General features: G+C 38.3%; 1 protein-coding gene across 1 annotated transcript in view; it reads right to left on the reverse strand.

The window, feature by feature from the left end:
- Window positions 1–26,958, reverse strand: part of LOC134224951 (alpha-catulin) — a 506,545-nt gene that overhangs the window by 88,929 nt on the left and 390,658 nt on the right. The window contains exon 5 of the mRNA XM_062704626.1: window positions 2,965–3,068. Coding sequence (XP_062560610.1) covers window positions 2,965–3,068 — 104 coding nt within the window. The remainder of the gene's footprint in view (window positions 1–2,964; window positions 3,069–26,958) is intronic.

Genomic DNA, 26,958 nt, shown 5'->3' on the forward strand with positions numbered 1-26,958 from the left:
CGGATAAACTGACACGGTTGATCAAAGCGACAATGGATCAGGTGATGTGCGTAGTTCGAGTTTCAGGGGCATTCTCGAGCCCCTTCGAAACCCGCAGAGGGTTACGGCAAGGTGATGGTCTTTCGTGTCAGCTATTCAACATCGCTTTGGAAGGGGTTATGCGAAGAGCAGGGATTAACACGAGTGGTACAATTTTCAATAAGTCCGTCCATCTATTTGGCTTTGCCACGTAACTTTGGCACGTAACTTTGAAAAGATGGAGGAAGCCTACATCAGACTGAAGAAGGAAGCTTAGCGGATCGGATTAGTTATGAATATGCCGAAGACGAAGTACATGATAGGAAAAGGTTCAAGAGAAGACAATGTGAGCCACCCACCACGAGTTTGCATCGGTGGTGACGAAATCGAGGTGGTAGAAGAATTTGTGTACTTGGGCTCACTGGTGACTGCCGAAAATGACACCAGCAGAGAAATTCGGAGGCGCATAGTGGCTGGAAATCGTACGTACTTTGGACTCCGCAAGACGCTCCGATCGAATAGAGTTCGCCGCCGTACCAAACTGACAATCTACAAAACGCTCATTAGACCGGTAGTCCTCTACGGACACGAGACCTGGACGATGCTCGTGGAGGACCAACGCGCACTTGGAGTTTTCGAAAGGAAAGTGCTGCGTACCATCTATGGTGGGGTGCAGATGGCGGACGGTACGTGGAGGAGGCGAATGAACCACGAATTGCATCAGCTGTTGGGAGAACCATCCATCGTTCACACCGCGAAAATCGGGCGACTGCGATGGGCCGGGCACGTAGCCAGAATGTCGGACAGTAACCCGGTGAAAATGGTTCTCGACAACGATCCGACGGGCACAAGAAGACGAGGTGCGCAGCGGGCAAGGTGGATCGATCAGGTGGAAGATGACTTGCGGACCCTCCGTAGACTGCGTGGTTGGCGACGTGTAGCCATGGACCGAGCCGAATGGAGAAGACTCTTATATACCGCACAGGCCACTTCGGCATTAGTCTGAATAAATAAATAAATATAGACTTCCTGGAACCAATGACAACAACAAGAACTACTTAGAATACAAACAAATACCATGAAGCCGTCACACAACTTGTTTATTCTTCAATAACTGCCTCCGTTACCAAGGTCGAATCCCAAACCTTGAATCTATGGAGTTCGTAGACCACCTGGAGTCATCGACAATAACAAGAACTACTTGGAATACACACATATACCAAGAAGGGGTCACGCAACTTGTTTATTCTTCGATAACTGCCTCCATTACTGAGATTGATCCACAGACCTTGACTGTATGGAGTTCGTAGACTACCTGGAACCCACGACAACAACAAGAACTACATGACATACAAACATATACCAAGAAGGCGTCACACAACTTGTTTATTCTTCAATAACTGCCTTCATTACGGAGGTTGATCCACAGACCTTGAAAACTACCTGGAGGCCATGACAACAACAAGAACTTTTTGGTATACAATCATATAATAAGAAAGGGTCACACAACTTGTTTATTCTTCGATAGCTGCCTTCATAACGGGGATTGATTCACAGACTTGGACTCTATGGAGTTTGTAGACTACATGGAGCCCACGACGACAACAAGATCTACTTGGAATACAAACATATACCAAGAAGGGGTCACGCAACTTGTTTATTCTTCAATAACTGCCTCCATTATTGAGATTGATCCACAGACCTTGACTATATGGAGTTCGTAGACTACCTGGAGCCCACGACAACAACAAGAAGTACTTGGAATTCAAACATATACCAAGAAGGCGTCACACAACGTGTTTATTCTTCAATATTTAGATTCACCATTCATAGATTTTCCATGAATAAAATTTGTTGGAAAAATTACAAGCCGGAACCATTACAAAAATTTACGAACTCAAACCATTTCCTGAAAATATATTAAATTTTCGATCCGACCTTGCCTGTTTTATTAAAATCGGTTGAGGATTGACAAAATGAGAACAAATTTAAAAATAAATTTCAGTCGTTTTTATCTGCTGGTATCATAAAGGTTAAGCAGATGATAATGACAATTATAATATCAAAACACTTATGAGAACGTGGCCAGGGTTCACCTAATTGTAGATTGTGGCAGAATCTATAACGATCGTGGATATGTATTATCTCTGCAACTCCATCTACGATTTGTGCAAGGGTTCCATGTTATGCTTAACTCCATTTAAATCCTATTCCACACCGAACCCCCGATAGAACATTTTATAATTGCACCCACGTGAAAAAGGAAAGCAAAAGATATTTTAGTTACTAGATAAAGATTGTCGCTGTAGTCGCTGTCCGGAACATCTTTTGCTGGCGAGGATAGGGGAGCTAAATGTCAAAGAAGGAAAATCCATACGATTTGGCAGGTATGTACCACACATGTTTCGGACAGCAGAACAAAGGGAACCGAAGCGACAATCTTTATCTAGTAACTAAAATATCTTTTAGGAAAGCCTATACTATCATGTAGTGGGTGTTTCAGAGATACGTATTGATTTTTTTGCAAATAAGTCTCTTTGGACAAAGACATTATATCTACTATGATGAGTTTCATGAACTGACACCACCCGGAAATGTTATGATCCACGGAAATACACATTAGTTGAATTTTATTAACATCACAAAAAAAACGTGAAAATTTTCATAATTCCAAATAATGACAAAAATTTTCCTAATAATCTATGTGCCTTCGCAATCGATTCCTTGGCACAATGTGTAACTTTTTTTAATGCACCAGGAAAACAACTGAAAAATAGCCGTAGCTGTAAACGGTAGAAAAATGTCTTGCAGGATAAATCGTTTTCCACATATTTGAACCCAAAGCCTTCTTAATTGAAAAGAAACGATAGCCATTAAATCCCGAACCTTGATTTTTTTTATATATTCGCCTTGTGCCACATATTAAAATAATGGTTAACAACTTACCCTCGATGACGTCAGCAGCATCATTGTCGATCGCTCCAGTACCTGGCGTGCCGATGACATCTGCGCCCTCCGCCTTTCGTCTTTCAGATCATTTTGCCGATTACCTACCATTGTGAGAAAATAAAAGACGATTAGGTATTTGACTCCGGATACATGGCCCTAATAAAAAATGAAATATGAACCACTTGAGCTTTTTCACACATGTCGCCCCATAACCCGACGAATAACGATTCCCATAGGTATGCACTTGCTTCCCTGCGCAAAACTCCCGGCAGGTCGATCAATTAAATTAATCCCATTAAATCTCTCACATCCGGGTGAATTTATGGCGAGCAATTATAATCTCGTCAGCAGCTAATGCGCGCGGCTTCTCTCCTACGGCACAGTAAATCAATGGCGATGTGGAAAACTTGCTCCGCATACATATCACCCACAACCAGCAGCGAAGCGATCGCTGCAGTGGGATAAGTAGCTCTATCTAGGAAACCGCGTAGCTGTCGGCTGTGCATTCAACCATGACCACATCATCAACGGTTCCACCGCCATCATCGTAGCAACGCCACATCCTGACCCTTGCAATCTCGTATGTTATTACATCGGAACAGCCATCATAAATCCTTTTTCCAGTCAAACACACCGACGACGCCGTCCGAGCTGAGCGACAAAAGGGAAGAACGCAACTTCCCGTTTACGAGAACCACGCCAACGACGACGAGCACAAGAAAGTAGGTATTAGACTTCCCACCATAAAACGGTCATCTAAATGTGCCCCCGCCCGCAGGATGGCATGACTAGGTCTTCCGGACCGGGGCGCTATCCGTTGGAGCCCTCCATTGGTGATTGCACTTTCTTCTCACGATATGGAGTGTTGGACCCTTGGATGCAGACTAAGGGGTGGTGGATATGCGCTAGAGAAGGGGTGTTTTATGTTGGGCTAACGAACGATGGGGTAGTTGTGGACATGTAATAATCATAAATTGATTATGGCAAAGAAAATATTAGATTATCACTGCAGCAGCAGGATGTGTTTGGCTGGGGTAAAGGTGGGGTGCTTCAGTTTATGACACGATTGCGATAATTGACAGGTCTTAGAGGGATCAAGCTGTAATTGCAACGAACACAAAGTGAATCATGTGAGCCGGTGAAATATAGAATTTCTTTTGGTATAAGGTAAGTGATAAAGATGATAATATTTTTATGTTCCTCTACTTTTTTACAAGATTCCGGAAATGTAGCAGACTCTTCGACCATACCTGCCATGGTATGAGTTTATATCGTGTGTGGATGCACTGTGTCCAGGTAGTCGTGAATTCACAACAGTAATGGTTCCCATCCGAAAAGAACCAAGACCGGACCGAAAATCGAATTTGCCATCTCTGGATTGACAATCTAGCTCCTTTGTTCGCAAGTCTAATTGGAGGCTCTTTGATCTTATCGGAACGCAATACGGGGATGCTGTTATTGTCTAATTCCATTAAAATTCTAGCTGAAGCTGGATAAGAATATATTTTGTAACTAGTTGTACATTCTTCTGGAGAATGTCCTCCAGGAATTTGTAACTGTTCGTCGTGCATTTGATTATACTGTTGGAAAAGTCATTCCACATCTTTGTGACTAAAGCCCTTTTGAAATATGAAGCGTTTAATCGAAAACTCCCGCACTTACGACACAGGAAATTGGGCATCAGTAATGTTTATCACAATGAATAAATTCGCTGTCACGACGTTTTCAGCAAACAATGGCAAGTAACCTCGCAAAGCACAAGCGCCTGTAAGCAGGACCAAACTGATAATACAGAGCTACCATTGAAATGCAAATGTTCTCAACCGAGTACGTGCTGTTGTTAGTGGAAACGTGGCTGCAGTTTTCCCACCAACCGAACCGCATTTTCACGGAACATTATTCATTTTGGTTGCCACCGGTAGCGTATGTGGGTGGAGGTGGTGGGAAAAACCCGGTTCCGATGCGTCGCACTTATTTCATTGGTTTGCCCATTACCGGTACATAGCGTTATCCTTGCCGGGATCTCTCTGCGATGGTTGCGCCGGCACACTGGTGACCTTCTGCTTCTAAGTGGCTCAGTTATGCAACAATCGATCCAATAAACTCCAGCTTGGTACTTCTTCCCGACGACCGACCGTTGGCGAACAATGTCGCTGCTAAGTTGATGAAATTGTATGCATAACAGCAGTTAGGTAGACCACAGATAAACAGACGTGACCCTTTAAAAATTGCAATTTATCTTAAATAAAACATTATGAGTTTCACAACATTTTATAGTAACGATTTCTGTTGACAATGAAATTGAACAATGACAAAGAAAAAGAAACTCTATTTCCGACGGTATCATAGTTTCTTTTTCCAGGAAATGTCCAAGTTATTCTTTCGTTTGGCTATGGCTATATCTACTCCGCATATTGTTGGACATTTGCTTCTCACCGAAATGGGATGCTGTTCGTGTTCTGAATTTCGTGCTTGGTAGCACATCTATTGGATTTGCTTTTTTCCTCAAGACACAAGTATTTCCATAAATTTTACTACATAGAAATAAATTGAATTCAGCTGGTTTAGGTCTTCAATTTGATGGGATCACCAGCGAAGTGAAGTTGTTCCAATACGAATTATGGTATACAATGTTTGTATCTGTATCATTCGTAGTTTTGTGCATTAATTTGATTTGTTTCTTTTTTATAATAATAATAAAAAATAAACAAACATGCGCGATCGGTTTCAACAGTATATCTGGACGATTGATTGCAGCATCGCACTCCAGATTTCATTTCAGAACTCATGAAAATTTTATAACTTGACAATGTTCCATTCCAACTTTTCCCGTCATATTGACCAAGTTTTCTCCTCTACAACTTAAATTTTTGTTTCCGCTCAAAAGCACCATTTTGCTTTCTAAAATCGATAAATACTGTTTGGGCATTACAATTTTTTGGATCTTTTTAAATTTTTCGACCGTTGCGACAGTTGTTGGCACCCTCAACAATATTTGCGTTTTCCAGCAAACACACTATTTATGAACTTAATTTTGATCAAATAATACATCTTCAAGTCTTCGCTTTTATTGCAATGAGTTGTTTGTGTAAAAGTAGCAATATTTGAGGAGTTATTTACCGAAACAAGTGCATTGCTGAAGAGAACACCACACGAATAGCAAGCTTTTACTTACTTTTTTGGATCGCCTGATTCTTCTCTTTATTGTTTATGACACGACATATTTTTTATGTAAACCACTTTTTACACTTTATCACCACTTTATTATCACAGGAAAGAGCAAATTAATGAGATTTTCGCTCTATATTTTACTAAACAAAATCAAGACTGCAAAATAATACGCGAGGAGAAGTGGATGAACGCTGTCATCAGAGGAAAAGTAGAATCACTGACATTTAACACGGCAAGGTATAGCCAATGGAATTGAAAATAATTTTAAAAATTAGAGATTTTTTTGAAAATGATTTATTAGGCGGGATTAGAAATTCAATTGAGATTAAAAGAAGTACCATCTCCGATATCATTTCAAGAAAAAACTTCATTGTCATTAACAATCAAATTAATATATGTATAATGTATATAATAAAAATTTTAACCTCATGCTATAAATTATTTATAAATAAATTTTATTTTGAAATTTTGAAAATTATTTTGAAAGCTGCATTCCATACCTCGCTGTGAAATTTTTTTCATGATTCTACTTTTTCTTTTGATGACAGAATTCATTCTTCTCTTAGGCTGTGAACCATTCCACCGATTCGTTTAACTTTTAGTTAAAATTTGACAGTTCGATGGTTATTTCGCCGTGGTTAAAAATAACCCTGCTCCGGAGCATGGTTAGATTTGACAGTTCGATAGTTAAACTTTGTTCGCGAGAAAATTGGCGCCAAATCCATTTCGCTTCAAATAACCATCAATCTGTCAAAACACAAATGGGTCGGCTTCAGAGTAAAATTTAAACCACGATGAGAAAATAACCATCGAAATGTCAAATTTTAACTAAAAGTTAAACGAATCGGTGGAATGGTTCACAGCCTTAGCGTATTTTCCTTTCCTTTGGCAGCAGCACACTTTAGAATAGAGCGTGAGAATCATATAAAAAACACACGCTAAAAATATACCACGCAGAATTATGTGTGATTTGATTTTAGCGAAAGTTCGAACAAGATATCCGGCGTTGGCATTTATTTTATAATTGTGTTAAAATACTTCTATTCAGATTATGAATATGCAGACCATAAATTGTATCAAAAGTCACACCGTAGTAGCGTTATACTTATGTGGCCGACAGGGTAACCGCGCAGAGTATCCGTGTACCTTTTGCAACTTCAAGTGGAGATATATCAATGTAAATTTTCATAGCTGGAAGCTGAAACTCGGTGACATCTGAGAACTCGTCGAAATATAGCATCTGTTAGAAAATTACGTGGATAGAGTAAGGGGGACGTGGAGTGAGTTTTTTACCACGTGGGTGGATGACATTGATGTTTTCATAACTTGTTAAATTTTCAACCGATCGAGATAATTTTGGCCTTTTTGGAAACGGGAACTCATATACTTTTTTCCGCTTCAGCTTTTGTCCATGGTTCTACATAAAAACCCTTGAATTAAGTCCTTAGAGTCTACACGCGTAACCAAGAGGCTATCAACCAGTTTCAAATATACAACATGCTCTTTGCGGCCCTTGGAAATGAAGGTTTTTACATGATAAGTTGTGCCTGGAGTAAGGTTCTAAGGTCTACCCGGGTAGCCAAAGGTTTATCCTCCAAATTAAAAATAAAACAGTACATGCTCTTTATGGCACTTAGCATAGAATTCATTTGCAGTCTATGTTCCGTGTCATCCAAGAAGTCTCAGGAGTTAGCGTTGGATGATCTTGGATTTTTCGTGTAACGAGTTGGATAAATATTATACAGTGAACTCTCTCTAACTCGATTTTCTGTAACTCTGTAACTGCGTTACCCACATAAGTCGATACCTCCCTTACTCGATGTTCTCTAAGTCGAAGTAATTTTCCAATGCATTTTCACCTCGCTAAATCGATATTGTCAGAAGCGGTTCACATGCACGATATACACGGTGTCGGGTCATTTGTCCGAATTCCGTTTGATCGAATCCCATTTAGCCAAATAGCTGAAAATTAACTTAAATTGTGAATAATGAGAAGTGAGAAGTTGAAGTGAGAAATTTGAAGTGAAAAGTGTGAACAGGAAAGTGAGAAGTATGAAGTGAGAAGTGAAAAGTAAGAAGTGAGAGGTGGGAATTGAGAATAAAGAAGTGAGAAGTAATAAGTGTGAGGTGAGGAATGAGCAGTAAGGAATGGGAAGTCAAAAGGTAAAAGTAAGGAGTAAGGGGTGAGATGTGAGAACTTAAAAGTGAGAAATGAAAACTGAGAAATGAGAAATTCGTAGCGAGCAGTGAGAAGAAGAAAGTGAGAAAAAAGAAATAAGAATTATGATGAGTAAGTGAGTAAGTAAGAAGTGAGAATTGAGAAACGAGAAGTGGGAAGTGAGCAGTTAGCATTAAAAAGTGATAGGTGAAGAGTGAGGAGTGAGGGGTGAGAAGTGAGAAGTGGGAAATGATAAATGAGTAGTGAGAAATGAAGAGTGATGACTAAGGATCGATGAGTGAGATATAAGAAGTTGGGTGTGATTGGTGAGAAGTGAGATGTGAAAATTGAAAATTGTGAAATTAATCCTTATTCTTTCAAATTTCCTTCATTCCTATTTTTGCTCCTTTTTCTTCTTTCATCTTCCTTTACCTATTTCCTTAATTTTTCTTCCTTTTTCTCTCTTTCTTTTCGTTTCTTTGCGCTTTTCATTATTTCTTTTTCTTTTTTATCAACTTTTTTCTATTCACTTCTTTATTCCTTCTTCTATCTTCCTTACTCTTTCTTTCTTCTTTCTTCGTCTTTTTTCTTCTTATTTCTTCTTTCTCCTTCTTTCTACCCTCTTCAATCTTTCTTTTTATGTTTTTCTTTTTTCTTCGCCTTTCTTTCTTCTTTTTTCTAACTTCTAACTCTTTTTTCTTGCTTCTTCTTCCTGTCTTATATGATTCTTTTTACTATCTTATATCTCACCGCTTCTCAACATCTCGCTTCTCACTTCCCAATTATCATTCTTCACTTCTCACCTCTTGCTTCTGTTTTCCTCGCTACTCACTTCCTACTTCTCAATTCACATCTATCGCATATCGCTTCTCAACACTCACTTCTCACTTCTCATTTCTCACTTCCTAATTCTCACTTTTCATTTGTTACTGCATACATCTCACTACTAAGTCTTCTTCTTCTTCTTCTTATTGGCATTACATCCCCACACTGGGACAAAGCCGCCTCGCAGCTTAGTGTTCATTGAGCACTTCCACAGTTATTAACTGCGAGGTTTCTAAGCCAGGTTACCATTTTTGCATTCGTATATCATGATTCATGAGGCTAGCACGATGATACTTTTATGCCCAGGGAAGTCGAGACAATTTCCAATCCGAAAATTGCCTAGACCGGCACCGGGAATCGAACCCAGCCACCCTCAGCATGGTCTTGCTTTGTAGCCGCGCGTCTCACCGCACGGCTAAGGAGGGCCACTACTAAGTACTCACTTTCATTTCAAGGTACTCACTTCTCATTTCTCAGTTCTCACTTTTCCACCGTTCACTTCGAACATTTCACTGCTCTCTTCATTTCATAAAGGAAACAAATTTAAATATTTGGCTAAACGTCATTCGGCCAAATGACCCTTTTGGCCAAAAACGGCTCTTTCGGCGAAATGGCATTCGTTCAAATGACCTTGAGCCATATTTCTCATACTATGACAAGTATTTGATATTTGAAAAAAAAAAATAAAACTGTTCCCTATCTCGATACCTCCCTAACTCGGTGGTCCCTATAATATTGAGTAAAGGAGAGTTGCCGAAAAGTGTGCTCAATCAAAGAGATTTATAATTCCCAATGTTAAAGTAACCGAAAAGCTCTTGGAGCTCAGCAAGAGAGCTCTTTGCACCTTCACTGGCCTAATAACCGGACACTGCCCGAGCAGATATCACTTGAAAAATATTGGCCAGATTCAGAATGATATCTGTCGTTTCTGTAACATGGAACGTGAAACCTCGGAACATCTGCTTTGCAGTTGCGATGCATTGTACAAGGGTAGATCTAAATTTCTGAATAGTGGCTTCATGCAACCAGGAGATATTTGGACTGCAAATCCTGGAAAGGTAGTGGGTTTTATTAGCTCAATTATACCGGACTGGGAAAAGACGCGCCTTAGGTTGTTTACTTGACAAATGGTGATCAACCTACAAGATGCGAATACATAGTTAAGAGTAATCAGGGGTATACCACAAAAGTTCAACTCAATGGACGCAGTGGTTCTACGCTCCAACAAAAAAAAGGAGAGTTCACTGTAGAGCAGCGGTTCTCAACCTTTTTCTTGAGAGGTACCCCTTCAAACTATTGCATTAATTGAGGTACCCCCTCCTGAAAGTAGGCTTCCAGGTCTCTTGAAAGGACAATTCCAAGCCCTTGAATCTCTTAAAAGTAGGCTTCCGCACCTTGATAAAAGGCTTCTGAGCCTCCTGCATAGCTTTCGAACCTCTTGCATGGCGGCTTTAGAGCCACTTAAAAGGAGGCTTCCTTTGCATCTCAAAAGGACGCTTCCGAACCACTTGAAAGTATGCTTCCAAGCCTATTGGAGAGAGGCTTCTGAGCCTCTTGAAAATAGGCTTCCGAGCCACTTGAAATTAGGCTTTCGAGCATCTTGAAAATAAGCTTCCAAGCCTCTTTGAAATAGGCTTGCGAGCCTCTTGAAAGAGGCTTCCGACCCTTTTAAAAGGTGGCTTCCGAGCCTCTTGAAAGTAGACTTCCAAGCGTCTTAAAACAATGCTTCGAGCGTCTTTAAACAAGGCCTCCGGCTTCTTGAAAAGAGGCTTCCCTGCCTCTTGAAAAGAAGCTTCTCAGCCTCTTGAAAGCAGGCTTCCGGGCTTCTTGGAAGACGGCTTTCAGGCCTATTGGAAACAGACAGAAGCTTGTGAGCCTATTGGGAAGAGGCTTCCGAGCCTCTTAAAATGAGTTTTTGAAGCCTTTTGAAAAGAACTTTCCGAGTTTCTTGAAAGGAGTCTTCTGAGCTTTTTGAAAGAAGGCTTCCGACATTCTTGAAAGGAGGCTTTTGAGCCTTTTGAGGATTCCGGGTCTCTCAAAGCGAGGCTTCCAGGCCTCTCGAAAGGAGGCTTCCGAGCCTCTTGAAAGTAGCTTCCCGAGCCTCTTGAAAGGAGCCATCCCAGCTTCTTGAAAGTAGACTTCCGGGCATATTAAAACAAGCCTTCCGGCATCTTGAAGGTAGTTATCCAAGCCATTCGAAAAGAACCTTTCGAGCCTCTTCAAAGGAGTCTTCCGAGCTATTTGAAAGAAGGCTTCCGACCTTCTTAAAAGCCTTCCGAGCCTATTGAAAAGAGGATTCCGGGTATCTCAAAGCGAAGCTTCCGAGCCTCTTGAAAGAAGGCTTGAAAGGAGATTTTCAAGCATCTTGAAAGGATGCTTCCAAGTCTCTCGAAAGAAGGCTTCTGAACATATTAAAAGGAGGCTTTCAAGCTGTCTGGGTGAATCCAGATGGTGGTGCAGATGGTGGAGAAGGCGAATGAATCACGAGTTGCATCAGCCATTGGGAGATCCATCCCATCGTTCCCCCCGCGAATATTGAAAGACTGCGGTAGACCGAGCACATAGCCAGAATGACGGGTAGTAAGCTGGTGAAAATGGTTCTTGACAACGATAAAACGGGAACAAGAAGCCAAGATGCGCAGCGAGCAATATGGATCGATCAGGTGACAGACGATGTGCGGAACCTCCGCAGACTTCGTAGTTGGTGACATGCAGCCATGGACTGAACTGAATGGAGAACACTTTTATGCACTATACAGACCACCTCGGCCTTAGTCTGAAAAATAAAAATAAATAATGCATATTATGTACAAGACAAAGTTTTGAAATGAAAAATACACAATTGTCAAAGCTTTTTTAATGAGTTTCGATTGTAATTGTAATACGTCCGCCATTAGGCACTTTTGTCCGAGGTACCCCCTAGGACCAGCGAAGGTACCCCCCGGGAGAACCGCTGCTGTAGAGTGTAACATTCACCAGGATAACATTTTTTGAGTGAGGTTATTTGTAGGAAAATATTTGTATTTTACTCTTCAAAAGCATACGAGCGAAAACACGGAGGAAAAAATATTACTCAATTTTCAATATTTTTTTATAAATGTGTAGAACTTTGAAAATTGACTTTAAACCACATTTAAACATGCATTGAAGTTTATATCATTGATCAATATAAAAAAACTTCTCGAAATCTGATCAATTGAAAATTACAAAAAATAATCAAAATACCCCGTCTATAATTATTGACGACTTTGAACGGCATGCCAAAATTTTATAACAGCTGGGTGGAACATCTGCTCTGCATTCGACTACTGGACGATACACTAAAGGCATGAAAAGATCACGCAGCTACGTCCAACTTTTAATGCCCTCTTGGAGTTCCTGAATCGCAGAATTCGTATTTTAGAATCAGTTTCTGTGAATCATGCCACTTCCATGTAGCTCATTACGTCCTCCCATGTTTCGACTGCTTCACAAATAAGTCAACCGACTGACATTGGTCAGCTCCAACCAAATATGCAGGAACTGTTTCCGATCGAATCACTACCAAGAAACTGTCCCATCCAATGTCACTCGTGTATCGTCCACTGAGAAAGTGGCTCTACTACTACGACTGAAGTGCAGCAAGACTAATATACTCGTTCATGGTATCGGTATCTAATCCCTAAACGCCATAGAATTCATTCATGCGCAGATACGTTCCAGAAATCAAAACCTTTCAGGGAAATCTGAATTTCTTATCATCCCCAGCATAACTCTAGAAATACCAGATGTTCTAGTTGACCACTGTAAGATTCCTTCAAACTTGTTCCTAGCTGATCCACAGTTCTACAAGCGCGCGCCGGTCGACATGATACTTGGCATAGGGAATTTGTTGCATTCTTCCAAACGCCAAACAGAATCAATTTGCACAAGCTTCTGCCAACGTTTGTGGACAGTGTTGTCGGATGGTTGTCTTCAGGATCAACCCATGCGATCTATACAGCGAGGCAGGATCTGTCCTCTTCTATTGTTGCTTTTTCTACATTCAGTCTCGAAGAAAGCTTATAGCGATTTTGGAAGGTCAAAGAGCTGCCAAACCCAGAATGGGGAAGGATCGTTTGAGCCATTTGGCCGAATGCCACTAGGCCAAACAAACCATTAGGCCGAAACCCATCTAGCCGAAAGTCATTAGGAAGACAGGGTCATATGACCGAAAGGGTCATTTGGCCGATAGGGCCATTTGACCGAATAGGACATTTGGCCGAGTAGGTCATTTGGCCAAATAGTTCATTTGAAAAGTGAGAATGAATGAGAATTGAGACGTCTCTTTTCTTTTTCCTAATTTCTCACTTTTCAAATGACCAATTCGGCCAAATGACCCTTTCGGCCTAATGACCCTTTCGGCCAAATGACCATTACGTTCTATAATACGCTGGTACTTGGGGTTAGGGAGCACGTGATATTTGATGAACTTTCCAGTTTGACTGTTACTCTAGAACTATATTTCAGATTTCAGATTTGTACAATTGAAACTTAAACTCTACACAATTATTACATTTCTACACTACAATATAATTATGGGAGGTGCGTGTATGTACATAACAAATTCTATTTGAACCAATCACTTTCGAGTTGGCTATCCATGCGACATATGTTTTGAAAACAACATATGCCTTTTCTACTCGGGTGGCATATTGATGACTGCTCATAACATAGAATGTATGTCAAGAAAGAATGAGAACACGTAGCTTGAATTGGATGGTAATTTGAGCTTTTGTTTAAAAGTGTCCAAAACATATTATGGTTCAAGTAAGGAAAACATGTGCATGTAATAAATTCAAAGGAGGTCGCTACGAAAGTAGGTCTGTTAATAAATTTGACTACACATGCACTTGAGTGTAATGTTGCTAAAGGCAGTTGTATCCAATTGCAATTTATGACTTGTTAAATGAAATGTACATGTGAGGTCTGATCCAAACATGTTGAAGTTGTTTCAGATGAATTTCGAGATGAATAAATTAATCAACAAGATTGAGTATGCTACACCTTCCCTCTTAAAGAGAATGATGTAACGAAGAGAAATCATTCGTATATTATACACACACCTTTACAAAAAAAAATTTAATTTAGATCGAATTGAATTTTAAGCTTTATAGAATATACCTAAGATTATACCTATCTCATTTTTTTTTCTTCATTTTACTTACCGAATACCGATTGAATATTGGGAAAAAATATATATATATATTATATTTCTTATTATTTTATCAATCTATTTTTATGCACTACCATTGTTTTATTTGACGCCATATCTTGAATTGTACAATTTGTTCCTGTTATGTCAATCACTTTAAATGGTCCAATATATTTTGCATCTAGTTTACTTCTATTTTCATTCGTTAAATATACTCTATCATTTATTTGAATATGGATTGGGTTGCTAATTGGTTCATATTTATTCGTTCGGGATATTTTGTGTTTATTTAAATTGTTGGTTTGCGATTTCGTTAGATTTTTGTAGTTTATATTTCAATTCATAGTAGTATTCATTGATATTATATACGGGTTCTATTCCAAGTTTGTGAATTTCATTAGGTAAACTGCATTTTCTTCCAAAAACTAACTCATAAGGTGTAAAACCATGGTCAGTATGAGGAGTAGTATTATATGTAAAAGAATAAAACTTCATCCAGTTATCCCAATCATCTTTCTGATCATTAATGAAAGATCTTAGATACTCGTTTAAGCATCTATGATTCCTCTCTAATGATCCAATTGTCTGTGGATGATAAGCTGTTGCAAATGTTTGTTTTATACCTAATAATTTACAAATTCGGTCAAGAACTTCATTCTTGTATTCTGTTCCTTGGTCGGATTTTAAATCAAAATGTACCATAAATAAGTATAAAATTTTCTACTAAAGCCTTAGCAATAACGGTTGCTTCTTTAGTCGGTATAGGAATTAAAACTATATATTTTGTAAGGTCACATTGTATGCTTATGGCATATCTGTTGCCCTTAATACTTATAGGTAAAGGTCCTACAGTATCTATAGATATAACTTCAAATGGTGAAGATGGAGTTGTGGTAATCACCATTTTTCATTTTGTGTGTCTTATTGTTTTGTTCTTTTTACACGATTCGCAGGCCCTTACGAATCTAGAAATCGAACCTTTCATATCTCTCCAGGTATACTTTTCACGAACTTTAAGGTACAAGCGATGTTGTCCTATGTGTCCTCCTGTGGGTGTATTATGATAATTTTCTAAAATTGACTGAATTTCATTTAAATCAGTAAGAAACTTTGGCGGTTGATAGATTATAATGCGCATGCTTTTTAACGCTTGATTTACTACAGTCTTGAACGAATTCAAGGGTATGTATTTGAATATATCTTCTAGTAATGATATTGCCATTTCTTTAATATTCAACAATTTTGCATTATTTTCAAGTATTGGAAGAACAAATTCAAGAATTTGACTTCCACTTTCATTTCTTTGTTTCACGTGTGCTACAATAATTTTCTTTGCTCTATTTTCCATAATAAAAGTCCATATTTTATTATCAACGTGTACACGAAGTTTCCATAATCGTTTTGTCTCAGTTGGGTTCTCAGTAACATAAGTCAAAAGGTGATCAATCTTTTGATTACATTCTGGTAAATGTAAAGATCCGTTGTTATCATTGTGTTTTTACATTAGAATTTTGTTTATTTCGAGTCATTGATCTAGTGTTAACTACTAGAACACTGTCTCTTTTAAGTCATCAGATGAAATTATAATTCTTGATAATGCATCTGCACCAGTATTATTTTTCCCTTTAATGTATTCTACTACATAATTGTAATCTTCTAAATCAATACGCATTCTTGTTAATTTTGAAGTAGGATTTTTCATTCCAAACAAGTAAACAAGTGGTCTATGATCTGTTCTTACTCTGAATTGACGTCCATACAAATACGCTTTAAAATAGTTTATAGCCCAGTGTATGGCAGTTAATTCCTTAAGTATAACAGGTTTATTCTTTTCACCTTGGGTAAATGATTTACTTGCAAATGCAATGGGTAAATCTTCATTTCCAAACTTCTGGGATAAGACTGCTCCACATCCAACGTCTGAAGCGTCTGTTGTAAGTATAAATTCATTTGAAAAATCTGGGTATTGGAGAATTGTTGGAGATATTAGATAATTTCTCAAACTATTAAATGCTGTTTCACATTCTGAAGTCCATTTAAATTGAATATTTTTCCTTAAAAGCTTATTTAAAGGTTGTGCTATAGTCGCAAAATGCGGAACAAATTTACGATAGTAATTACAAAATGCCACAAATCTTCGAACTTCATCTGCGTTCGTAGGTGTTGGGTAATTTATGATTACATCGAATTTAGAACTGTCAGGTAAAATACCTTTATCAGTTATGTGATGCCCTAAATATGTTACTTCAGAGCGGAAAAATTTGCACTTCTTTACATTAAGTTTAAGATTGTATTTTCTTAAACGATTAAAAACTGTTTCTAAATTTGATAAATGGTGTTTGATTGAACAACCGATGACTACAATATCATCGATGTATACAAAAGCACATTCGGGAGATAATCCAGCCATAGCTATTGTCATCATACGCTGGAAACTATTTGGACTTACATTCAATCCAAACGGTAGTCGCGTAAACTGATAATGACCAGACTGTGTTGAAAAAGCAGTATATTTTCTGGAATCATTTTCCAAAGGAATTTGATGAAATCCAGACATCAAATCTAAAGTTGTAAAATACTTCGCTCTACCAAGTTGATCAAGAATCGTATCAATTCTTGGTAATGGGAATTTATCAGCCATTATTTTTTTGTTAAGTTGTCTGAAATCAACAACTAAACGCCACTTCTTTTCTCCATTATCTGATGTTTTCGGGAGCAAAAGTATGGGTGAATTGTAAGATGACACAGATGGTTCAATAATTTTATTTTGAAGCATCTTCTTCACTTGACTTTGTATTTCATCATGCTGAGCATGTATTGTCTTGTAATTGGGTATATACGTTGGAACAGCATCGTTTAACACAATGTTTTGTGAATAAAAATTATTGGTAGTTAACTTTTCCTCTGGTAAACAGAATATATCTGCATAATCTGTAATGAGTTTATTGAAATTTTCTGTGAACTTTCTGGTAAATTGCAGACATCTAACTCCTTCAAAATATTCTGTACTCTCTCTGTAAAACTTGTTTATTTTTGGAATATTTCATTATGCAAGAATCTGTCAGTGGTTCTAAAATTGGTTTAAATGATAAATTTGAAATATATACCGGATTATCAGTGGTATTTATAAATTTTACATTTGGCATTTCTGGCGATATGATAGTATTTCCACAAAAAATTCCTGGTTGAATTTCTTGTGAATGTACCACCACATCTTCTTGAATATGCAAATTTGAAATTTTTCGAATTACTTCACTTCTGTTAGGCAGAATAAATCCATTGTTTACGTTATCCTCAATTGGAATTGAAATTTTTATATTACCAACATTAAAATGTAATAACCATGTTTCATAATCAATTATGCATTTATTATTGGTTAGAAAATCTCTTCCTAAAATGCCATCTGTCGCAATAGGAAAGTTGCTAGGCACCACATGAAAGGTATGCCGTATTGATAAACCATGTTCAAAATGTAGGTCAGTTACCGTAGTTGCTAGTGTATAAACAGTTCCACTGGTTATACCCGTTAACCTTGTTTTAACTGCTGTATCAATAATTTGTGTTGGATTAATTTTGTCAGCTTTAAAGAGCGATACGTCAGCTCCACAATCGATTATAAAAGTACACTTGCGATTTGCCATGTGAACCTCAGCTGTTATGAAATTTGATGCGTTTAAATTAATGGTAAAGACGGCCATTTGCATTTTATTCCTATTTGTATTTACATTCGCCGGTCTAAAAAATGTTGTTGCGTTTGTTGGGGTTGCTGGTTTTGCACAACTTGCGCATACGTTTGGGTGGCTTGGCTCGGATGAATAGAACGATTTACAGATTGGTTAGCTGTTTGCATTTCGAATGTATTGTCTTGATAAGTTGTAACATTTCCAACTTGTGGGTTTAAATTAGAGAAATAAACACGAGAGAATCTGTTGCTGTTATGGTTTCCAAAATTCTGAAAACGATTGTAACCAACATCTCTATTTCGGAAATGGATATTTCTATTTCTTTGATTTGGAGTGGGATTAAAACTTCTGTTTGGTTGTCTATTATTGAAAGTTCTGGAAAACCGTGTTCGATCATACGATTGATTTCGGTTAGAATATGCATCTCGCGAGAAATTCGGTCTAAAATTTCTTGGAATGGTATCAAATTTACGAGTTTGTATATTTTTGGTTTGCAGAATTGCAGAAGTTTGAGTTGCATCGGGAACATTCTCAATCAAGACATTGATTGCATCCTTCAGGGTGTCAAATTTCCCTATTTTCAGCATCATTTTTGTTTCGCTGCTATAAGATTCCCTTGCCATGGTCTGTATGGCAAGTTTAATAGCCATTTTCTTTGCTACGTCAGCAGGAATTTCTTCTCTGATATAAGCTCCAGTCAGCTTGTCAGAAAGAAATTCTATTTATTTTGTAAAGTTCTGTAGGTCATCGATATTTTGAGTTTCAAATTTTTCAGACTTGATTGCGCTAAATCTGAATTACTTTTATCAGAACATTCTGATTTAATTTTATCGATTATCTCATCGAATTCCAGTGGTACGGCCACGAAGAGGTTTCGCGCCTTGCCACTTAATTTAGTTAATATTATTTTAATTGCAGCCTCCTTTTGTCCAGCTGGTATAATTGTTTTGACCAATGCTACCGCATCAGTAAAGATTTTACTCCCTCGACGTTCCCATTGTATGATGGAATTAGCGTCGCTAGCTCGGAAGCTGTTTTTATATCCATAGCCATGTTTAGTATACGATTATGTTTCACTCTGGAGTACCAAATAATTATTTTAGCAATAGTTTTTACCCTAATTTTAACTTTAGGTTGCTTTAAACCTTCTAATGAAAATTTATTTTGGTCGTCTTCCTGAATTGTTTCTGTCTGACCATCATTCAAAATTACTTCACTAGTATCCAGTAATGTAATGCATTGATTGTATCTCAATTTTACCGCAGAATAAGTTTCAACTTCTGAATTCCACTCTTTTGCACTAATTCTATGTTCATAACTTTTCAGGATTTTTCTATAACGTTCAATATTTTGATTCAAATTTTCCTTTTATTCAAAAATATTCTCCAATGATCTTGCTCTGTATTTACTTTTCTGCAAATTTAAATGCTCTTTAGAAATTAATTGCTCAATTTCGCGCAATTGATTCATTGATTGTTAAGATCTCAATTAAGTTGATATGCTTATTCTAATTTTACTAATTCCTTCCAAGTTCTAGGGGTATTTTTAGATTCCTTAGTAAATTCTGGTTGCCATTTTTCACTCATATATGAAATTTCAGCAAATAATTCCTTATCAAATGTACCATTTATCCTTAATTCATTGTTTTCCTATCAACTTCTAAGGCGCGCACATAATCAACATTGTGCCAATTATTTAGCTCTGCCACAACTCTGGCGGATCCGTTCATTTTTGTTTCCATTTTGCGATTTAATTTAATTTACTAGGCTCAGAAATTTTTGATAACATAAGAAAATCAATCATAATAGATATTCCACAATAATCTAACACTTCAATAAGAATAGATATTCCACAATTATGTTTATCATGTAATTGAAATCCATCAGCTGACTTACATTATTTTACGCTGGTGCTCCTTGTTGCATTCATAAGCTGTTACGTTCCTCCGTCACCTTTCTCCTCTTCCTTCAGAAAACCCGCCTGCCGACTCCCGCCGACAGTGGTCTCGCCTGCAGTTGAATGTTTATTTTCGTTGTTCACTTCGCACCAAAGGCAGAAATATGCATTTTTTTTTTCTTGTATCGTCACTCGGTGGGTCACTTCATCATCAATTAGTGTTTGTTTTGATTCTTCTTTCGCCAATGCATGTACAAAGGTTACGCACAGTTATTTAGTAGGAGCCATGTGTAAAAAGCAGTTATTTTTTTTGTGTCCATGCACTGCACCGTCGCATCTCACTGTTAATTGTTTTTGTTTATTGAGAACTGTGTCAACTGGGGCGCAATAATTTTCCTCCGCGCTCTATACTGTTTGCGCAAATACAGCCTTTTGGCGGCTTTTACCATCATTTTCTTAGCTAACTTCACCACATTTTTAATTATTATCCAAAGAGTTTGGATAATTAATAAGCACAAAATAATATTCAACTTCGCACTATGGTCTTCGTGGAAGCCTGTATGAACTTCCTGATTTTCAACTATGGTGACTGTTTGATCGCCGATAGTTTTAGCACTTTCTTCTTTAGATGCTCCTTTGCCCATTTTATTTGCATCTCATTTACTGCATTTTAAGAAAATGTTTTCACTAATGCACTTAGCACTTTTTTACTATCACTGATTTTTTAAAGTCCGAACATTGCACGTCCTGTCACGGTCGCCATATAATACGCTGGTACTTGGGGTTAGGGAGCACGTGATATTTGATGAACTTTCCAGTTTGACTGTTACTCTAGCACTATATTTCAGATTTCAGATTTGTACAATTGAAACTTAAACTCTACACAATTATTACATTTCTACACTACAATATAATTATGGGAGGTGCGTGTATGTACATAACAAATTCTATTTGAACCAATCACTTTCGAGTTGGCTATCCATGCGACATATGTTTTGAAAACAACATATGCCTTTTCTACTCGGGTGGCATATTGATGACTGCTCATAACATAGAATGTATGTCAAGAAAGAATGAGAACACGTAGCTTGAATTGGATGGTAATTTGAGCTTTTGTTTAAAAGTGTCCAAAACATATTATGGTTCAAGTAAGGAAAACATGTGCATGTAATAAATTCAAAGGAGGTCGCTACGAAAGTAGGTCTGTTAATAAATTTGACTACACATGCACTTGAGTGTAATGTTGCTAAAGGCAGTTGTATCCAATTGCAATTTATGACTTGTTAAATGAAATGTACATGTGAGGTCTGATCCAAACATGTTGAAGTTGTTTCAGATGAATTTCGAGATGAATAAATTAATCAACAAGATTGAGTATGCTACAGTTCAAATGACCATTATGTACATTCAAAGTTAATTGCCTATATGCCGGGTATTAAGCCACCCGGAGTGGAAATTAATTACTATGTCTGAAACTTGATTACCCAAGTAACATTCGAACAGCACTTTGGCATTTGAAGATATTTATTGTGGTTTTATTGCGACAATCGTCATGCTCTTCAGTTTAGGAAAGGCATTCAAAAGGCATGAATTATGATCTGCCTTCTAGCTGTTGTCAAAACTGTTTGAAGCAGGTTGTAAATTCCGCATACTATAAAATTTAAATATGGATCTATTGCGGCACTCCATGCCTTGATAAAACGCATTTTAGAAATAATATTAAAGCTCATGGACGTTAGTTTTATTTGTCGTAAAAAAATACTTTTTAAAGTCGTTTTGTAACCATAAAAGTCACTTCCAAAACATTTGGCTTCAAATGAGATCAATTGGTATTTGTGGTGGCTACAAATTTTACATTTCTGATTGAAAACAAAACATGTTGTCAAGTGAATATGAGTAGCAAGGACTGAAAACATTATTTAAATAGCGGATAAACTTACTTTACGATTACCATGCTGCGTGCTTACTCATAATATACATGCTGATACAGCTACATCAATCATCTTGATATTGAAAATTACCTATGCCAAATTGCGAGGTGACAAATTCGAAATAAATCTCTAGAGAGAGACTAACACGATTAACAGAAAATAACACGATGCGTAGACGTGCCCCTGATACCTTGAACTTCACTTTCATTGACGGTGACATTCTTGCTTCCGACCGATAAACTGCCGTCACATGCGAGTATTTTATTTCCTACTTACGTGTAATAAAATGATGATTTCGAAGTTATAATCCGTAACTTCTCCTGCTTCCATCCATGCCCTTTGCTTTTTTTTTTCGAGAAACTTGAACTGTCAAATTCTCTCTAATAAATTATTGGCAGTGGCTGATTTTCCACCCGCCGCTGTCACATCCTGCCGCTATAGTATATGCACAAAATAGAAAGCATGAGTTAACCAACCACCAGAAATTTGTATGGCGAAAGACACCTAAAGCGGGTTTCCTCAAAATTAGAAACTTTTCATGAAAAACTATTTGGTACCGGTTTAATAGGAAGGTGTCCGCTACTACGCCTATCAAATATTAATTCGATGAAGGTGCTTAATTTTGAGAAATCGAACCTTAGATGCCTTTCGCCATACTGATTTCCGAAAGTTAACTCCTAATGTGCCGCTGTAAGCACGCTCAAAGCAGGCGATTCATTATGGCCATCACATATGTTGAAAAATAACCAATCGGCATTTGCAACAGCCAATCGATCTAGTACATAAACAATTCAGCATGGAAATAAGCCTCATTATTGCCACCTCTAAACATTATGATTTTATAGTTGATTTCATCGAAGCAAAACAATTTGAACCAATAGATCTCGAATAATAATTGTGTATGCCATCGCCATATTGTTTTCACTTCACTTTAGTAGATATTTTGAATCCAAATACTGCATTACATTCATGGTTACAGGTATGCGATATTGTTTAAATGATTCAGCCACGAATAATAAATAATAAATAATGATAATTTAGTATAAAAGTGCGAATTTTGATTTCTTAAAAAAAAAAATTGTTTTGAAAAATAATGAATCGCCTGCTTTGAGCGTGCTTACAGCGGCACACTAGGAGTTAACTTTCTGAAATCAGTATGGCGAAAGGCATCTAAGGTTCGATTTCTCAAAATTAAGCACCTTTATCGAAAAAATATTTGGTAGGCGTAGTAGCGGACACCATCCTTCATAACCGGTACCAAATAGTTTTTCATGAAAAGTTCCTTATTTTGAGAAAACCCACGTTAGATGTCTTTCGCCATACAAATTTCTGGTGGTTAACTCTTGCTGGCTATTTTGCGCATATACTATAGCGCCTGGATGTGGCAGCGGCGGGTAGAAAATCAGCCACTGCCAATAATTCATTGTTGAAACTGGGTTTACTGATAGCGCGTCAATTTTATCGGTGTTTTGCACTAAATGACACAATAAATCTGACTCCGCACTTAAAATTAATGCACCGTAAGTCACTTCTTTCATTATTATTATCGATGATTGAGAATATTTCAATTGAATTTTTGATCACTGTATTTTGGGTCTTCATGTTCAATGTAAAAGTTTAATTTATTTTTTCGAGACTGAACGTATTATATAAATTCATATGATTGTTTGAATAAAGCTATATCTAGAGAATACGGAAGGCATCAAGATTAAATGGCTTAGAAAAGGCTTTAAATGATGCCAACTTTCTTTTATAGTAGTTTGCAAAATTATTTCGAATGGTTTTTGGTGCCGAGATTGTATTCATTTTTCGTCATACTCTGATCTTGAAGCCCGTCTTATGTTTACACTTCAAAACCATTGCAAGAGTGGGCCAGCTAGGCAGATGCTACTCTTCAAGAGGTTTTGGTGTAAGCTACCTAGAAGCAATTGCCTTGACTAGGGTTTTATTGCCGTAGGAAGAAAATACTCTTGTAGTAAATCATAAAACTCAAAATGTTACTTGGGTATGCATATGTACAACATGTGATAGATTTAGTTCGGAAAAGGTATTGGAGGGTAACCGCCCCTTCGGTGGGGTTTGATCCCACGACCCCAGTTCGCATGACAGGTGCTTTCCCTACTAAGCTACGAAGGACCTCCGTCGTCCACCGCAGCTTAGCGGGTACTGGATGAAACCAAATTCCCAGCACCAGGTACCAGCCGATCTCTAATACATTTTCAGAACTAACTCTCTCAAATGTATTTTTTACTGTCAACCAAGTAGCGATGAGTATTTAATATTGTCGGCTGCTGGGAATTGCTTTCATCAGCAACGCGCTCAATGAAGTAGGGTTGTGTGAGTGCCAGTTTGGTCGTCAGATCCCAACGACCACACAATCGATCTCTCTTGCGAATTGGGATCGTGTGGGATCAAACCCCACCGAAGACACAAAATACCTTTTCCTTCGAATCTATCATCTGTATATATGCATGACCATTATGGTCAAGCGACCCTTTCGGCCAAATGACCCTTTCGGCTAAATGACCCTTTCGACCAAAAGACTTTTTCAGTCAAACGACCCTTTTGGCCAAACGACCCTTTTGTCCAAATGACCCATTCGGACAAATGACTCTGGTCTGTTCGGTCAAATGCTATATTCGGCCAAACAACTTTCGGCCTAGTGGCATTCGGCCAAATGGCTGTCTGCCGAATAGGTTTCGGCCAAACGACCCTTCCTCGGTATTTCCTGGGAACCTGAATCCGACAATCTCTGTTTTGAGTTTGCAATCCATCAACAAAAAGGTGCGCCTACGGAAAGGTCAGTTCTCCTAGGAATTACCCAATTATTCTTTCCTCTGAGCTTAATATCGCCGATTGTCATCAAGGGCAAAATGATAATGCAACGTCTGTGGTTACTTCCATGCTTTTAGGATGATCATGTTCCCGATTCAATTTCTAAAATCTGGAACAACTTCGCACTTTTACCGAAAATTGCTAATTTCCGTATAAGTCGTTTAGCGCTAATTTCAAATTACAATGTTTGACTACAATTATTTCCAGATGCCTCAAAATTAGCTTACGCAGCATGTTTGTATGCCAGATGCATGAATATTTACGGAACAGTTGAAATTCAGCTACCTGCAAAACCCCGTGTAGCAGCGTTGAAGAAAATTACTTTACCTCGTAATGGAACTGTGTGCAGCTGACGTAGCTGCAAAACATTCTCGGATAGTAGAAGTGCTCTAGATTTCAATTGCTGGTTCATTTTTCGGGTCCGTTTCAACCGTGACGCTTCAAAGGTTGCAAGCACCTGCTGGTATGCGGGAAATTTTGTGGGAAATAGGGTATCAGCAATTCAAGATCTGACCAACGCCGCCGTTTGGAATCATGTCGCAAGCAAAGACAACCCTGCAGATATGATATCCCATGACATGCATACTGAGGATTTTCTGGCCAGTGACCTGTGAAATAACGGGCTTAAATGGCTGTCGCATCCTGGCGAAGATTGACCTACCACTAAGCTTTCGCAATATCCGGAGAACTGGAAAGATCTTCGCAAACAAATCACCTTGGTTGTCAGAACCGATATTTACTTGATACTTGATGGGCTACAGCTCTTCGATGAACCTACGCCAAATGGAGTATGCTTCTCCACTGAATTCAATCCTGGGCCTATCGCTTCCAGTCACTCTGAACATTAAGCGCCCTCAGGTCCTCTTCAACTGCAAAAAGCCATTGTGTACACGGCCTTGCACGAAGCCTGCGGCATCTTTCGGATTCTCTACTAAATATTATCTTCGCTTGACGTTCTTCCGGCATACGACCAACGTGTCCAGCCCACCGTAGTTTGCCGTGTTGTATAAGCTTAATAATATCCAGCCCTTTAAACACCTGGTACAAATTGCGATTCATGCGACGTTGCCAGATACCGTTCACCTGTTTACCGTCGAGTAATATCCGCAGCACCTTACACTCAAACCTTCCGAAAGCTTTCAGATCAGCCTCCTTTAACGTCCATGTTTCATGGCCGTATAAAGCCACTGGAAGAATCGAAGTAGTATACCGCGCGAGTTTTGTTTTCGTTTGCAAACTACGGGAACTAAGCTGGTTACGAAGTCCGTAATAAGCCCTTTTTGCAGCTGCAATACGCCTTTTCACGTCGCGGGTATCATCATTATCGCACGTCACTATTGTTCCAAGATACACAAATTCTTCTACAATTTCAAATTTTTCACCATCCAGTACCGTTTCACTACCACCACCGCTAATGAACCCACGCTGATTGCCAGCAACCTTGCTATTTCGTACTTCGGTTTTCTGATATTGATCGTGAGTCCAATCCTCGCTGTCTCCCTTTTGAAAGGTACAAATGTCTCTTCCATGGCACGGCCATCATTCCCGATAATATCGATATCGTCCGCAAATCCCAGGTGCATATGCAATTTTGTAATAATGGTACTGCTTCTTTGAACACCAGCTCTCCTAATCGCTCCCTCGAGCGCGCTATTGAACAGTAGATTCGAGAGTGCATCACCTTGCTTTAATCCATCTAAAGTAACAAATGATGTCGATATTTCATCCGTAACCCTTACACTTGATTTCGATCCGTCCAACGTTATACGAGTCAGCCGTATCAGTTTCACCGGAAAACCATGTTCAAGCATAATTTGCCATAATTCATGCCGTTTCACTGAATCGTACACCGCCTTGAAATCAATAAACAGATGATGTGTCTGCAAGTTGTGAATTTATTAAGGATTTGTCTCAGGGTAAACATTTGGCCCGTTGTTGATCGGCCCTCACGAAAACCTGTTTGGTATTTGCCGAAGAAGGACTCTTCATGCGGTCTCAATCTGTTGAAAAAAATACGGAAAATAATTTTGTACGCCGAATTAAGGAGGGTTATTCCTCGGTACACGGTGTAAAAAAAAATGGATTATTATCGAAGTTTCATGTACCTCTGATTTTTTTTCACAGAAAGTTAGGTAAGGTAATTTGAAATAAGGCACGGGGTGTTTTAAAATATTTCATCAGCGATTTATTGAAAAAAGTGATATTTATTGTTTTCTTCACCAATATTCACCATCATAATATTTTCCTCTTGATACACTGTCTCATAGTTTCTGTGGTACACATCACATTTTACTTGAAAACCCAAAAACCTTCTCATAA

Source organism: Armigeres subalbatus, chromosome 3 (genome assembly GCF_024139115.2).
Source record: "Armigeres subalbatus isolate Guangzhou_Male chromosome 3, GZ_Asu_2, whole genome shotgun sequence".
NCBI lineage: Eukaryota > Metazoa > Arthropoda > Insecta > Diptera > Culicidae > Armigeres > Armigeres subalbatus.